General features: G+C 38.7%; 1 protein-coding gene across 1 annotated transcript in view; it reads left to right on the top strand.

The window, feature by feature from the left end:
• RAB11FIP5 (RAB11 family interacting protein 5) overlaps positions 1-14,688 on the top strand; it is a 355,500-nt gene that overhangs the window by 242,426 nt on the left and 98,386 nt on the right. Inside the window, exon 4 of the mRNA XM_053704358.1 lies at positions 11,421-13,961. Coding sequence (XP_053560333.1) covers positions 11,421-13,961 — 2,541 coding nt within the window. The remainder of the gene's footprint in view (positions 1-11,420; positions 13,962-14,688) is intronic.

The raw sequence follows: 14,688 nt of genomic DNA, 5'->3' as shown, positions 1-14,688 counted from the left end.
TCTTAATTTGGTTTTGAAGACTTTACAGGCTCCTCTGTTTGAGCCTATGCATTCTTTGGACATTAAACTACTTTCTTGGAAAGTGTTGTTCCTTTTGGCCATCTCTTCTGCTAGAAGAGTTTCCGAATTATCTGCTCTTTCTTGTGAATCTCCTTTTCTGATTTCTTTCATGTAATTAGCAAGAGTCCATGAGCTAGTGACGTATGGGATATACATTCCTACCAGGAGGGGCAAAGTTTCCCAAACCTCAAAATGCCTATAAATACACCCCTCACCACACCCACAATTCAGTTTTACAAACTTTGCCTCCGATGGAGGTGGTGAAGTAAGTTTGTGCTAGATTCTACGTTGATATGCGCTCCGCAGCAAGTTGGAGCCCGGTTTTCCTCTCAGCGTGCAGTGAATGTCAGAGGGATGTGAGGAGAGTATTGCCTATTTGAATGCAGTGATCTCCTTCTAAGGGGTCTATTTCATAGGTTCTCTGTTATCGGTCGTAGAGATTCATCTCTTACCTCCCTTTTCAGATCGACGATATACTCTTATATATACCATTACCTCTGCTGATTCTCGTTTCAGTACTGGTTTGGCTATCTGCTATATGTAGATGAGTGTCCTGGGGTAAGTAAGTCTTATTTTCTGTGACACTCCTAGCTATGGTTGGGCACTTTGTTTATAAAGTTCTAAATATATGTATTCAAACATTTATTTGCCTTGACTCAGAATGTTCAACTTTCCTTATTTTCAGACAGTCAGTTTCATATTTGGGATAATGCATTTTAATTTAACATTTTTCTTACCTTAAAATTTGACTTTTTCCCTGTGGGCTGTTAGGCTCGCGGGGGCTGAAAATGCTTCATTTTATTGCGTCATTCTTGGCGCGGACTTTTTTGGCGCAAAAATTATATTTCCGTTTCCGGCGTCATACGTGTCGCCGGAAGTTGCGTCATTTTTTGACGTTATTTTGCGCCAAAAATGTCGGCGTTCCGGATGTGGCGTCATTTTTGGCGCCAAAAAGCATTTAGGCGCCAAATAATGTGGGCGTCTTATTTGGCGCGAAAAAATATGGGCGTCACTTTTGTCTCCACATTATTTAAGTCTCATTTTTTATTGCTTCTGGTTGCTAGAAGCTTGTTCTTTGGCATTTTTTCCCATTCCTGAAACTGTCATTTAAGGAATTTGATCAATTTTGCTTTATATATATGTTGTTTTTTCTCTTACATATTGCAAGATGTCTCACGTTGCATCTGAGTCAGAAGATACTACAGGAAAATCGCTGTCAAGTGCTGAATCTACCAAAGCTAAGTGTATCTGCTGTAAACTTTTGGTAGCTATTCCTCCAGCTGTTGTTTGTATTGATTGTCATGACAAACTTGTTAAAGCAGATAATATTTCCTTTAGTAAAGTACCATTGTCTGTTGCAGTTCCTTCAACATCTAAGGTGCAGAATGTTCCTGATAATATAAGAGATTTTGTTTCTGAATCCATAAAGAAGGCTATGTCTGTTATTTCTCCTTCTAGTAAACGTAAAAAATCTTTTAAAACTTCTCTCCCTACAGATGAATTTTTAAATGAACATCATCATTCTGATTCTGATGATTCCTCTGGTTCAGAGGATTCTGTCTCAGAGGTTGATGCTGATAAATCTTCATATTTATTTAAAATGGAATTTATTCGTTCTTTACTTAAAGAAGTACTAATTGCTTTAGAAATAGAGGATTCTGGTCCTCTTGATACTAATTCTAAACATTTAGATAAGGTATTTAAAGCTCCTGTGGTTATTCCAGAAGTTTTTCCTGTTCCTAATGCTATTTCTGCAGTAATTTCCAAAGAATGGGATAATTTGGGTAATTCATTTACTCCTTCTAAACGTTTTAAGCAATTATATCCTGTGCCGTCTGACAGATTAGAATTTTGGGACAAGATCCCTAAAGTTGATGGGGCTATTTCTACCCTTGCTAAACGTACTACTATTCCTACGTCAGATGGTACTTCGTTTAAGGATCCTCTAGATAGGAAAATTGAGTCCTTTCTAAGAAAAGCTTATCTGTGTTCAGGTAATCTTCTTAGACCTGCTATATCTTTGGCTGATGTTGCTGCAGCTTCAACTTTTTGGTTGGAAACTTTAGCGCAACAAGTAACACATCGTGATTCTCATGATATTATTATTCTTCTTCAGCATGCTAATAATTTTATCTGTGATGCCATTTTTGATATTATCAGAGTTGATGTCAGGTTTATGTCTCTAGCTATTTTAGCTAGAAGAGCTTTATGGCTTAAAACTTGGAATGCTGATATGGCTTCTAAATCAACTTTACTTTCCATTTCTTTCCAGGGTAACAAATTATTTGGTTCTCAGTTGGATTCCATTATTTCAACTGTTACTGGTGGGAAAGGAACTTTTTTACCACAGGATAAAAAATCTAAAGGTAAAAACAGGGCTAATAATCGTTTTCGTTTCAACAAAGAACAAAAGCCTGATCCTTCATCCTCAGGAGCAGTTTGTTTGGAGACCATCTCCAGTCTGGAATAAATCCAAGCCAGCTAGAAAGGCAAAGCCTGCTTCTAAGTCCACATGAAGGTGCGGCCCTCATTCCAGCTCAGCTGGTAGGGGGCAGGTTACGTTTTTTCAAGGAAATTTGGATCAATTCTGTTCACAATCTTTGGATTCAGAGCATTGTTTCAGAAGGGTACAGAATTGGTTTCAAGTTGAGACCTCCTGCAAAGAGATTTTTTCTTTCCCGTGTCCCAGTAAATCCAGTAAAAGCTCAAGCATTTCTGAAATGTGTTTCAGATCTAGAGTTGGCTGGAGTAATTATGCCAGTTCCAGTTCTGGAACAGGGGATGGGGTTTTATTCAAATCTCTTCATTGTACCAAAGAAGGAGAATTCTTTCAGACCAGTTCTGGATCTAAAAATATTGAATCGTTATGTAAGGATACCAACGTTCAAGATGGTAACTGTAAGGACTATCTTACCTTTTGTTCAGCAAGGGAATTATATGTCCACAATAGATTTACAGGATTCATATCTGCATATTCCGATTCATCCAGATCATTATCAGTTCCTGAGATTCTCGTTTCTGGACAAGCATTACCAGTTTGTGGCTCTGCCGTTTGGCCTAGCTACAGCTCCAAGAATTTTTACAAAGGTTCTCGGTGCCCTGCTGTCTGTAATCAGAGAACAGGGTATTGTGGTATTTCCTTATTTGGACGATATCTTGGTACTTGCTCAGTTTTTACATTTAGCAGAATCTCATACGAATCGACTTGTGTTGTTTCTTCAAGATCATGGTTGGAGGATCAATTTACCAAAAAGTTCTTTGATTCCTCAGACAAGGGTAACCTTTCTGGGTTTCCAGATGGATTCAGTGTCCATGACTCTGTCTTTAACAGACCAGAGACGTCTAAAGTTGATTACAGCTTGTCGAAACCTTCAGTCACAATCATTCCCTTCGGTAGCCTTATGCATGGAAATTCTAGGTCTTATGACTGCTGCATCGGACGCGATCCCCTTTGCTCGTTTTCACATGCGACCTCTTCAGCTCTGTATGCTGAAGCAATGGTGCAAGGATTACACGAAGATATCTCAATTAATATCTTTAAAACCGATTGTTCGACACTCTCTAACATGGTGGACAGATCACCATCGTTTAATTCAGGGGGCTTCTTTTGTGCTTCCGACCTGGAATGTAATTTCAACAGATGCAAGTCTCACAGGTTGGGGAGCTGTGTGGGGATCTCTGACGGCACAAGGAGTTTGGGAATCTCAGGAGGTGAGATTACCGATCAATATTTTGGAACTCCGTGCAATTTTCAGAGCTCTTCAGTTTTGGCCTCTTCTGAAGAGAGAATCATTCATTTGTTTTCAGACAGACAATGTCACAACTGTGGCATACATCAATCATCAAGGAGGGACTCACAGTCCTCTGGCTATGAAAGAAGTATCTCGAATTTTGGTTTGGGCGGAATCCAGCTCCTGTCTAATCTCTGCGGTTCATATCCCAGGTGTAGACAATTGGGAAGCGGATTATCTCAGTCGCCAAACGTTGCATCCGGGCGAATGGTCTCTTCACCCAGAGGTATTTCTTCAGATTGTTCAAATGTGGGAACTTCCAGAAATAGATCTGATGGCGTCTCATCTAAACAAGAAACTTCCCAGGTATCTGTCCAGATCCCGGGATCCTCAGGCGGAGGCAGTGGATGCATTATCACTTCCTTGGAAGTATCATCCAGCCTATATCTTTCCTCCTCTAGTTCTTCTTCCAAGAGTAATCTCCAAGATTCTGAAGGAATGCTCGTTTGTTCTGCTGGTAGCTCCGGCATGGCCTCACAGGTTTTGGTATGCGGATCTTGTCCGGATGGCCTCTTGCCAACCGTGGACTCTTCCGTTAAGACCAGACCTTCTGTCACAAGGTCCTTTTTTCCATCAGGATCTGAAATCCTTAAATTTAAAGCTATGGAGATTGAACGCTTGATTCTTGGTCAAAGAGGTTTCTCTGACTCTGTGATTAATACTATGTTACAGGCTCGTAAATCTGTATCTCGAGAGATATATTATAGAGTCTGGAAGACTTATATTTCTTGGTGTCTTTCTCATCATTTTTCCTGGCATTCTTTTAGAATACCGAGAATTTTACAGTTCCTTCAGGATGGTTTAGATAAGGGTTTGTCCGCAAGTTCTTTGAAAGGACAAATCTCTGCTCTTTCTGTTCTTTTTCACAGAAAGATTGCTATTCTTCCTGATATTCATTGTTTTGTACAAGCTTTGGTTCGTATAAAACCTGTCATTAAGTCAATTTCTCCTCCTTGGAGTTTGAATTTGGTTCTGGGAGCTCTTCAAGCTCCTCCGTTTGAACCTATGCATTCATTGGACATTAAATTACTTTCTTGGAAAGTTTTGTTCCTTTTGGCCATCTCTTCTGCCAGAAGAGTTTCTGAATTATCTGCTCTTTCTTGTGAGTCTCCTTTTCTGATTTTTCATCAGGATAAGGTGGTGTTGCGAACTTCTTTTGAATTTTTACCTAAAGTTGTGAATTCCAACAACATTAGTAGAGAAATTGTGGTTCCTTCATTATGTCCTAATCCTAAGAATTCTAAGGAGAAATCGTTGCATTCTTTGGATGTTGTTAGAGCTTTGAAATATTATGTTGAAGCTATGAAATCTTTTCGTAAGACTTCTAGTCTATTTGTTATCTTTTCCGGTTCTAGAAAAGGCCAGAAAGCTTCTGCCATTTCTTTGGCATCTTGGTTGAAATCTTTAATTCATCTTGCCTATGTTGAGTCGGGTAAAACTCCGCCTCAGAGAATTACAGCTCATTCTACTAGGTCAGTTTCTACTTCCTGGGCGTTTAGGAATGAAGTTTCGGTTGACCAGATCTGCAAAGCAGCAACTTGGTCCTCTTTGCATACTTTTACTAAATTCTACCATTTTGATGTATTTTCTTCTTCTGAAGCAGTTTTTGGTAGAAAAGTACTTCAGGCAGCGGTTTCAGTTTGAATCTTCTGCTTATGTTTTTCGTTAAACTTTATTTTGGGTGTGGATTATTTTCAGCAGGAATTGGCTGTCTTTATTTTATCCCTCCCTCTCTAGTGACTCTTGTGTGGAAAGATCCACATCTTGGGTAGTCATTATCCCATACGTCACTAGCTCATGGACTCTTGCTAATTACATGAAAGAAAACATAATTTATGTAAGAACTTACCTGATAAATTCATTTCTTTCATATTACTAAGAGTCCATGAGGCCCGCCCTTTTTTTGTGGTGGTTATGATTTTGTATAAAGCACAATTATTCCAATTCCTTATTTTATATGCTTTCGCACTTTTTTATCACCCCACTTCTTGGCTATTCGTTAAACTGAATTGTGGGTGTGGTGAGGGGTGTATTTATAGGCATTTTGAGGTTTGGGAAACTTTGCCCCTCCTGGTAGGAATGTATATCCCATACGTCACTAGCTCATGGACTCTTGCTAATATGAAAGAAATGAATTTATCAGGTAAGTTCTTACATAAATTATGTTTTTCCATCAGGATAAGGCAGTTTTGCAGACTTCATTTAAAATTCTACTTAAGGTTGTGAATTCTAACAACATTAATAGAGAAATTGTTGTTCCTCCTTTGTGTCCTAATCCTAAGAATTCTTTGGAGAGATCCTTACATTCTTTGGATGTTGTAAGAGCTTTGAAATATTATGTTGACGCTACTAAAGATTTCAGGAAGACTTCTAGTCTATTTGTTGTCTTTTCTGGTTCTAGGAAAGGTCAGAAGGCTTCTGCCATTTCCTTGGCTTCTTGGTTAAAGCTTTTGATTTATCAGGTTTATTTGGAGTCGTGTCAGGCCCCGCCTCAGAGAATTACAGCTCATTCTACTAGATCAGTCTCAACTTTTGGGTTGTGGATTAATTTTTTCAGCTGAAAATGGCTGTTGTTATTTTTATCCCTCCCTCTCTAGTGACTCTTCTGTGAAGTTCCACATCTTGGGTATTTGTATCCCATACGTCACTAGCTCATGGACTCTTGCCAATTACATGAAAGAAAACATAATTTATGTAAGAACTTACCTGATAAATTCAATTTATTCATATTGGCAAGAGTCCATGAGACCCACCCTTTTTATGGTGGTTATGATTTTTTGTATAAAGCACAATTTCCAAATTCTTTATTTGGATGCTTTTTACTCCTTTCTTTGTCACCCCAATACTTGGCTATTCGTTAAACTGAATTGTGGGTGTGGTGAGGGGTGTATTTATAGGCATTTTGAGGTTTGGGAAACTTTGCCCCTCCTGGTAGGAATGTATATCCCATACGTCACTAGCTCATGGACTCTTGCCAATATGAAAGAAATTAATTTATCAGGTAAGTTCTTACATAAATTATGTTTTTCTCCAGGATGGACTGGAGAAGGCTCTATCTACTTGTTCCCTGAAGGGACAGATATCGGCCCTGTCGGTGTTACTGCACAAAAGATTGTCTGATCTTCCGGATATACAGTCCTTTGTTAAGGCTCTGGCTAGGATCAGACCCATGTTCAGATCTGGGGCTCCGCCTTTGAGCCTCATTCTTGTTCTTAGTGTTTTGCAGCAGACTCCATTTGAGCTTATGCATACTGTTGACATTATATTGTTATTTTGGAAGGTTCTTTTTTTGTTGGCTATTGCCTCTGCAAAGCAGAAGTCTCAGAAACTCTTCACGCAATGTCATCCCCCTTATCTGGTTTTTCATGCTGATAAGGTGTTTTTACACACCAAACTAGGGTTCCTCCCTAAGGTGGTGTTGATTCGTAACATTAATCAAGAAATTGTTGTTCCTTCCTTGTGTCCTAATCCTTCTTCAGCGAAGGAACGTTTGCTTCATATTCTAGATGTGGTTGGTGCCTTGAAGTTCTATCTTTAGGCTACTATGGAATTCAGACAATCTTCCTCTTTGTCATCTATGCGGGGAAGCGTAAGGAGCAGAAGGCTACTACGACTTTATCTTTCTGGTTGAGGAGTGTCATCCGCTTAGCTTATGAGACAGCGGGACGACATCCTCCTGAGAGGATAACGGCTCATTCCACTAGAGCAGTGGCATCCTCTTGGGCTTTTAAGAACGAAGCCTTTATATGGATCAGATTTGTAAGGCGGCTACCTGGTCCTCCTTACACACTGTTTCTAAATTTTACAAGTTTGATGTGTTTGTTTCGACTGAAGCAACTTTTGGGAGAAAAGTTTTGCAGGCTGTGGTGCCCTCAGAATAGGGTCCGCCTCTTTTTTTCTATTTCCTCCCGTTATTCATTGTGTCCTCTGGAGCTTGGGTATAGTTTTCCCAACAGTAAGGAATGAAGTAGTGGACTCTTCCTGCCTTATGGAAGGAAAACATTATTTATGTTTATCAGATAAATTCCTTTCCTTCCTGGAAGGGAGAGTCCGCGGCTACCTTTTTATATTATTTCTTCTGGCACCTTTTTATTCCCTGATGTGTTGACTACTTTTCCTTGTTCCCTCTGCAGAATGACTGGGGGATAGGGGAAGTGGGAGGGATATTTAAGCCTTTGGCTAGGGTGTATTTGCATCCTCCTGGTGGCCAGGTGTTGTATTTCCCAACAGTAAGGAATGAAGTCATGGACTCTCCCTGCCAGGAGGGAAAGGAATTGATCTGGTAAGCATAAATTTATGATATATATATATATATAGGCATGACTAAGGGTCTGTGTTGACTCGAAACGTCGCTGTTTTTATCTTTGTCTGAAACCTCAATAAAGTGGAATTTTGTATGAAGAAGTGCTGACGCTATCTTGCTTTACCATATCCATAAATGTGGGCTGGCAGACCCCACTCAGTGGTCGTGCACTGCTATAATCTGAAAAAAGGTTGCTAAAAAAATGCTGAAAAAATAGCATTAAGAAAGGTGCTGGACTTACCTGTTAAAGTTGTATGTATATATATATATATATATATATATATATATATATATATATATATATATATATATATATATATATATATATATATATATGATGAAGGAAGGCACTCACTGGTCTTGATTTAATAAATATCTAATTAAAAGATCAGTGAGTGCCTTCCTTCATCCTATATACTTACCTGCTGGCACCCTGGCATTTATGAACTATGGAAGTGAGAGTGCTCAGTTAATATAATATATATATGTGTATGTATGTATGTATGTATATATATATATATATATATATATATATATATATATATATATATATTATAAAATATCTATTTTAAGCACTGATTCCCTTATGCCAATGCACTGCAAAGAGTGCAACAAGAGAAATCCCATTTTTTTTCTTCTCTATAACTTATATTGATACTGGTCTGGATGCCCTACACCAGCTTCACAGTGCAAGAAGGTCCAGCTCTACTGACAGTGAACCATGAGGGCAATTCTCAGTACCCAGTGAACAAGCTCATCCCTGAGAAGTTGCTAGCAAGTGCCTTACTTTACATCTTACGCCAGTGATTGTTATGTGTACCCATTAGCACAGTGATAATTGATCACAATGTGAGATCGGGACCATTCAGCGTGTGGATGGATTAAGTCCATAGTTACTATTTGTTATGCTAATGTAAAGTATTGTTCACTTAAAGGGTTATGAAACCCACACTTTTTCTTTACCGATTTAGAAAAAGAATGCAATTTTAAACAACTTTCCAATTTGCTTCATTCTCTTGATATCCTTTATTGAAAAGTATATCTAAATAGGCTCAGTTGCTGCTGATGTGGTGGGTGCACATAGATGCCTCATGTGATTGGCCCATCCATGTGCATTGCTATTTCTTTAACAAAGGATATCTAAAGAATAAAGCTAATTAAATAAGTATTTTGGAATGTTGTTTAACATTTGTATTCTCTATCTAAATCGTGAAAGAAAATGTTTGGGTTTCATGACCTTTATGTCAAAATTAAACTTTCATTATATCGATTATTTTTTTATTTTTTTTAAATATTAATTTCTGAGGCATGTGCAAGATTCACAAAATATACGTATATGCATTTTGTGATTTGCGTGTGGCTGTCACATGATGCAGTAGTAAAAAAAAAATAGAACTAACTTCATAAGTTGTCAGAAACAAAATCTAATACTCAGTTGGAATTTAAACTAAGTGCTTTTGAATTGTCTTTTATTTTGCATTTATTGATTATGGTGTGATAAGTATGTTGTGGTTAATTGGGTCTCATGTAATCCCCTATTGTTTTCTGTAAGCCGTTTTTTCTGGTGTCGTGAAAATATATAGATGTAGAATTCTTCTTTAAATTTCTATTTACGCCTTTTCAAAAGTCTGTCTGTTTACCATTTATCTAAGTATCATCTACATCTGTGCTCTGGTATTTAGACAGAATTATTCTTTTGTAATTATTTTGTGTTTATAAAGCGCCAACAAATGTACGTAGCCTAATACATGGAAACATTACAAAGATATGATAACAATACAAACTTAAAGGGCCTTTATAGAAAAAAAGTGTCATGCAGTAATCCTTTAGAACATGTAATTTTAAGACTATCGACCCTAAAGTATTGTGTGTTTAAAGGGACACTAAACCCAAATTATTTCTTTCATGATTCGGATAGAACAGCAATTTTAAGCAATATTCTAATTTACTCCTATTATCAATGTTTCTTCGTTCTCTTGCTATTTTTATTTAAAAACCCGGAATGTAAAGCTTACAAGCAGGCCCATTTTAGGTTCAGCACCCTGGATAGCGCTTGCTTATTGGTGGCTACATTTAGCAAAATGTAATATGAGTAAAATGATGATAATAGGAGTAAATTAGAAAGTTTCTTGAAATTGCATGCTCTATCTCAATCATTGAAGAAAAAATGTGGGTTTAGTATTCATTTAACCCCGTCAAAGGAGTATAAATAGAGCTCAGTACTCGTAGAGCACTGCTATTTCTGAGCGGAGATGAGCAGTGCTCTGCGAGTCCCAAGTCTTATTTGTACCCTTTTGCGGGAGTTAAACGCACAGTAATTTAGGGTCGATGGTCTTAAAATGGCACGCTGTAGCGGTTTAGAGCATTTTTTTTTATTTATTTTTTTACTATAAGGGCTGCACCTCACTAGGCCGAAACGTACGTCTGGGGTTTTTCTGTTTCTCTCGTTCAGAGAGGGATTGCCTGGTATTTCGGGGCTGGACTGTACTGTTAAGTCAGGATGAGACTGATATGCTTCAGGAAAGTTCTTCTCTGTGAAAGGCACATGTTGAGCAAAACGAGGCTGCTTCTTTGGTGGTAACTAGCCATAGAACAAGCTGTTATGCTATTGCTCATTCCCAGGTTGAGCGCTTTTGTCTTTCAGCGCCTTGAGACCCTTACGGGTGATTAGTCGCGCTTTACAAGTACCCAATACAAGAATAAGGGAGAGGAGGGCCATTTTCACTGCAAATGTGCAAAGTAAAGCCCTAATTAGCATTAAGATTCTGCAAGGATGATAAATAAAATCCTATAATCTGTATGAAATCACTGCATATTGTTGTTTTTTAAAATACTTCCGTACTGTGATGAATGCCGTAATTGTGCGCTGCCAGTTTAACGAAATAGTCTTAAACCTATCATACAGAAGTGACCCTTCAGTAGCACTGTTTGTGTGTTTGTATAACAGCAGAATTTGTTGTTGTGGCACTAACACGGAGGACTATTTTGTCTTCCCTCCACAGCCTGGATGTGTCTCCTCAGGTAGAAACCAGCTCCTCTGCTTTCTTCACCCACTGCTTTCCTGCTTCATTTCCTATTGTCTCGCCAGCAGCTGACCCTGTATGCATGTCTATCATTAACACTAATGCTGCTTTTTGTAGGGGTGATCAGGGAAACCTATCTGCCACCAACCCATTTCTCAGCTCACTACAGAACAACCCTTTCTTTGAGGATCTTCTCTCTGACCAGTTACTAAATACTTCTTCACCTACTCGCTTTTCCTCTAGTTTCCCATCTGGGTCTATTGATGCTTCAGAAGCTGCTGAATGGGGCTCTTCTCTTGTGGAGGAACACAGTCCATTGGCCTTCTCTCCCCCAGCAAAGAACCAGGTGGAATCTCCTTACCAGCTTGGCCATGCTGCTCAGAATATGTATGCTGAGAACCATAAATCCCAATTTGCTGCAATTTCAAGTCCTCCAGCTTCTCAAATAACCTCTGAGTTGGAATTACAGTTTGACGAATTTGCATCAAGTCGACTGCAGTCTTCCCCCAGTGCTCAAAGACCCTCAGAAACGGAAGATCAAAGCTTTGTTTTTGCAACGGAAAATTTTCTGTATGAACAATCTATTCAAGTTCAGGGGTCAAAGAACAGTATTGAACATGAGCTGCAGACAAGTGACCTAAGCTTACCAGACACCAACAATACTGAAATTAACAGAAAATATATCATCCCTGTCTCTCCTGATCAATGTTCTCTTTCATATTATGCATCACACAGCCCTACTGGGGAGTCTGCAAGAATCAAAACCTTGGCAAAAGATTCACCGGGACAGAAAGACCTGGATAGAGATACCTTAGAAGAGCAGATAGCAGGGTTTAAAGGTGAAGTGCTGTGGCATACTGATGAACATTTTACTGCTAAAGAGAGAGGGATACACACAACTGTAAGCAGTATCCCAGACCAAAACACTTTTGAACAAATGCCACAGAATGTTTATACTTCAATTGAAATCCAATCTAAGGGATCAGAATCAAATGACAAGGTTCTATCGCACATAAATGGAGCAGCTATTCTATCTGAAAACAGGATAGCTGCTGTCTCACCATTAATTGTGAAAGGCATCTATGATGTTCCTAATGGCCTAATCCTTAGTCAGAATGACCCAGACCAAAGTAGAGAGTCTAAAAACACATTTCATATAGACAAAACTGCAGAGAATAGCTGTGTGCACTTTGTAGAGGATTCACAGTCCTCCATGAACTCTGAAAAGGACGAATGCATGGAGGACATGTCTAAGAAGTTATTTTGCTCTGAGGTAGCGGCAGTGTCTCTTTCACAGACTTTGGATACTGACAGTGTTAAACAGCCAGATGGCAGCTTACAAATTGCAAGTGAATATCTAATGGTTCCACCTAAGCCTCCACGCCTGATGCTTTCATCTACATTTGACGAGAAGGCTGTTGACGATAATTACAAACAAACAAGTAATCAAGACCATAGGATTAGCAGGGTATCTCTAGAGAGCCCAGAGGACAAAGTGTATGCGCAAAACACAGAGGTTGATAAACAGACTTTCTCTCCTGTGACCTGTTGTCCTGTAATTGAAGGAAGTTCCATCAGTGTGGACACCCAATCCACCACAGAGGATCTTTTTACTAATTTAAGGGAAGAAAATAATGATTTGACAAAGCTGGGTACCGCTAATAGGGAACACCTGTTCAGCGCAAATGAGACAACCATGGCTGAGCAATTCCTGACTTGCCCTTCAAAAGTCTCACTAGACGCATTAGATCTTTCAAGTGTTGTTGAAAACTCTAATAAATTGGATGTTTTTAAACATGGTCCACAATTTGAGTTAATGAATGATGCCCAGTCAAAACCCTTGAGTTTTCCATGCTTCAAACAAGAGATTAATGATCATAATATTTTAAAAAACAAGTGTGAGAAAGAGAATGAAAATGAAACTCAAAATTCCAATTCTTCTAAACAAGTAGACTGTTCTAATATACCTTTTTGGTCTGCCCTTGAGGAACATATGTCATACCACCCTAAAGGTAAATCAGAATTTTCCATAGAACAGTTAGAAATTATTCAGCCAGAAAGTAAAGCAGTTTTAAAACCCATCATAAATGAGGAATGTAGAATTGAATTAAAACCAGGAAAAATCTTAGACGTGAAAGCAAATGTGATAGAATATGGCGAGACACCACAAAATAAACTGGTTGAAAATAATAAATCTGCATTAACTTTAAACATTTTTAGAGATGACAGCAGATCCGGACAGTCAATGAGCCAACAGTCTTCCTGGTCAGCTGATATAGTTATGGACTTTAAAAATGAAGACTTTTGGAAGTCTGAATCTGATCTCTTGAACCTTAGTGATACAAAGACTGTGCCTTCACCAGGCAATCCCTTTACACCTCCTGAAAAATCTCCATTTCATAGTCACAAAAATCCTTTTGTCAAAGACTCAAACGGGAGCCTTAAAAGTGTGAGTTTCAAAGACGTTCAAGCCCAGGCAGTACCCACAGACCCAACTTCCATCCCCCCACCTGCCATTATGAAGTCCCCTTTCCTGCATGGCAGCCAACCATTGGCCGTCTCTACACCTTTCCTTGTAGCTGCACCAAACCCTAACTTATCAAATATGCCCTCACCAGTCATGTCATCTACCACCTCAGAGGTTACCACCACAACAAATGCCTATACAGCAGCGCTCTCCTGCTACCATTCTCCTACTACCAGTGGTATGAAAGACTCTACTCTTCCAGTTTTACCCCAGGAGACACAGCCGGCTGAAAATCCCTTTATGCCACTTAAAACCAGGTGAGCCTTATTTGAAAGGTCTGAGTGTGACACTTGGGTGGTTTGTTTATAGTGTGATTGATCTGTATCCTCACTTAAATATTAACTCTAATTTTATTTTGTTAAAGGGCTATTGAACCCAAAAAATTTTTTTCATGATTCAATTAGAGCAACAATTTTAAGCAATTTTCTAATTTACTCCTATTATCAATTTTTCTTCATTCTCTTGGTATCTTCATTTGAAAAAGCATATATGTAAACTTACAAGCCAGCCCATCTTTGGTTCAGGACCTGGGTAGCGCTTGCTGATTGGTGGCTAAATGTATCCACCAATCAGCAAGCGCTACCCAGTGTACTGAACCAAAAATGGGCCGGCTTTAAATTCCTGCTTTTTCAAATAAAGATACCAAAAGAACAAATACAAATGATAATAGGAGTAAATTAGAAAGTTTCTTAAAATTGCTGCTCTATCTGAATCATGAAAGAAAAAATGAGGGGTTAGTATCCCTTTAAGTTTAAAAATGAAAAATGTTACTACATCCTGAGCATATAATCAAGAGTAAATTACCTTCTGTGTGTGGCTGGTTTAAAGGGACACAATGCCCTTCTATTAATCTTCAGACAGAATATACAATTTTTCCAATTCTATTATCTATTTTGCTTTGCTCTTTTGGTAGCCTTTGTTGAAAAGCATATTTAGGGAGGCTTAGGAGCAGCAAGGCACTGCTGGGAGCTAACTGCTGATTGG

Source organism: Bombina bombina, chromosome 2 (assembly GCF_027579735.1).
Source record: "Bombina bombina isolate aBomBom1 chromosome 2, aBomBom1.pri, whole genome shotgun sequence".
Classification (NCBI taxonomy): Eukaryota; Metazoa; Chordata; class Amphibia; order Anura; family Bombinatoridae; genus Bombina; species Bombina bombina.
This window is presented reverse-complemented; position numbering and strand designations above follow the sequence as displayed.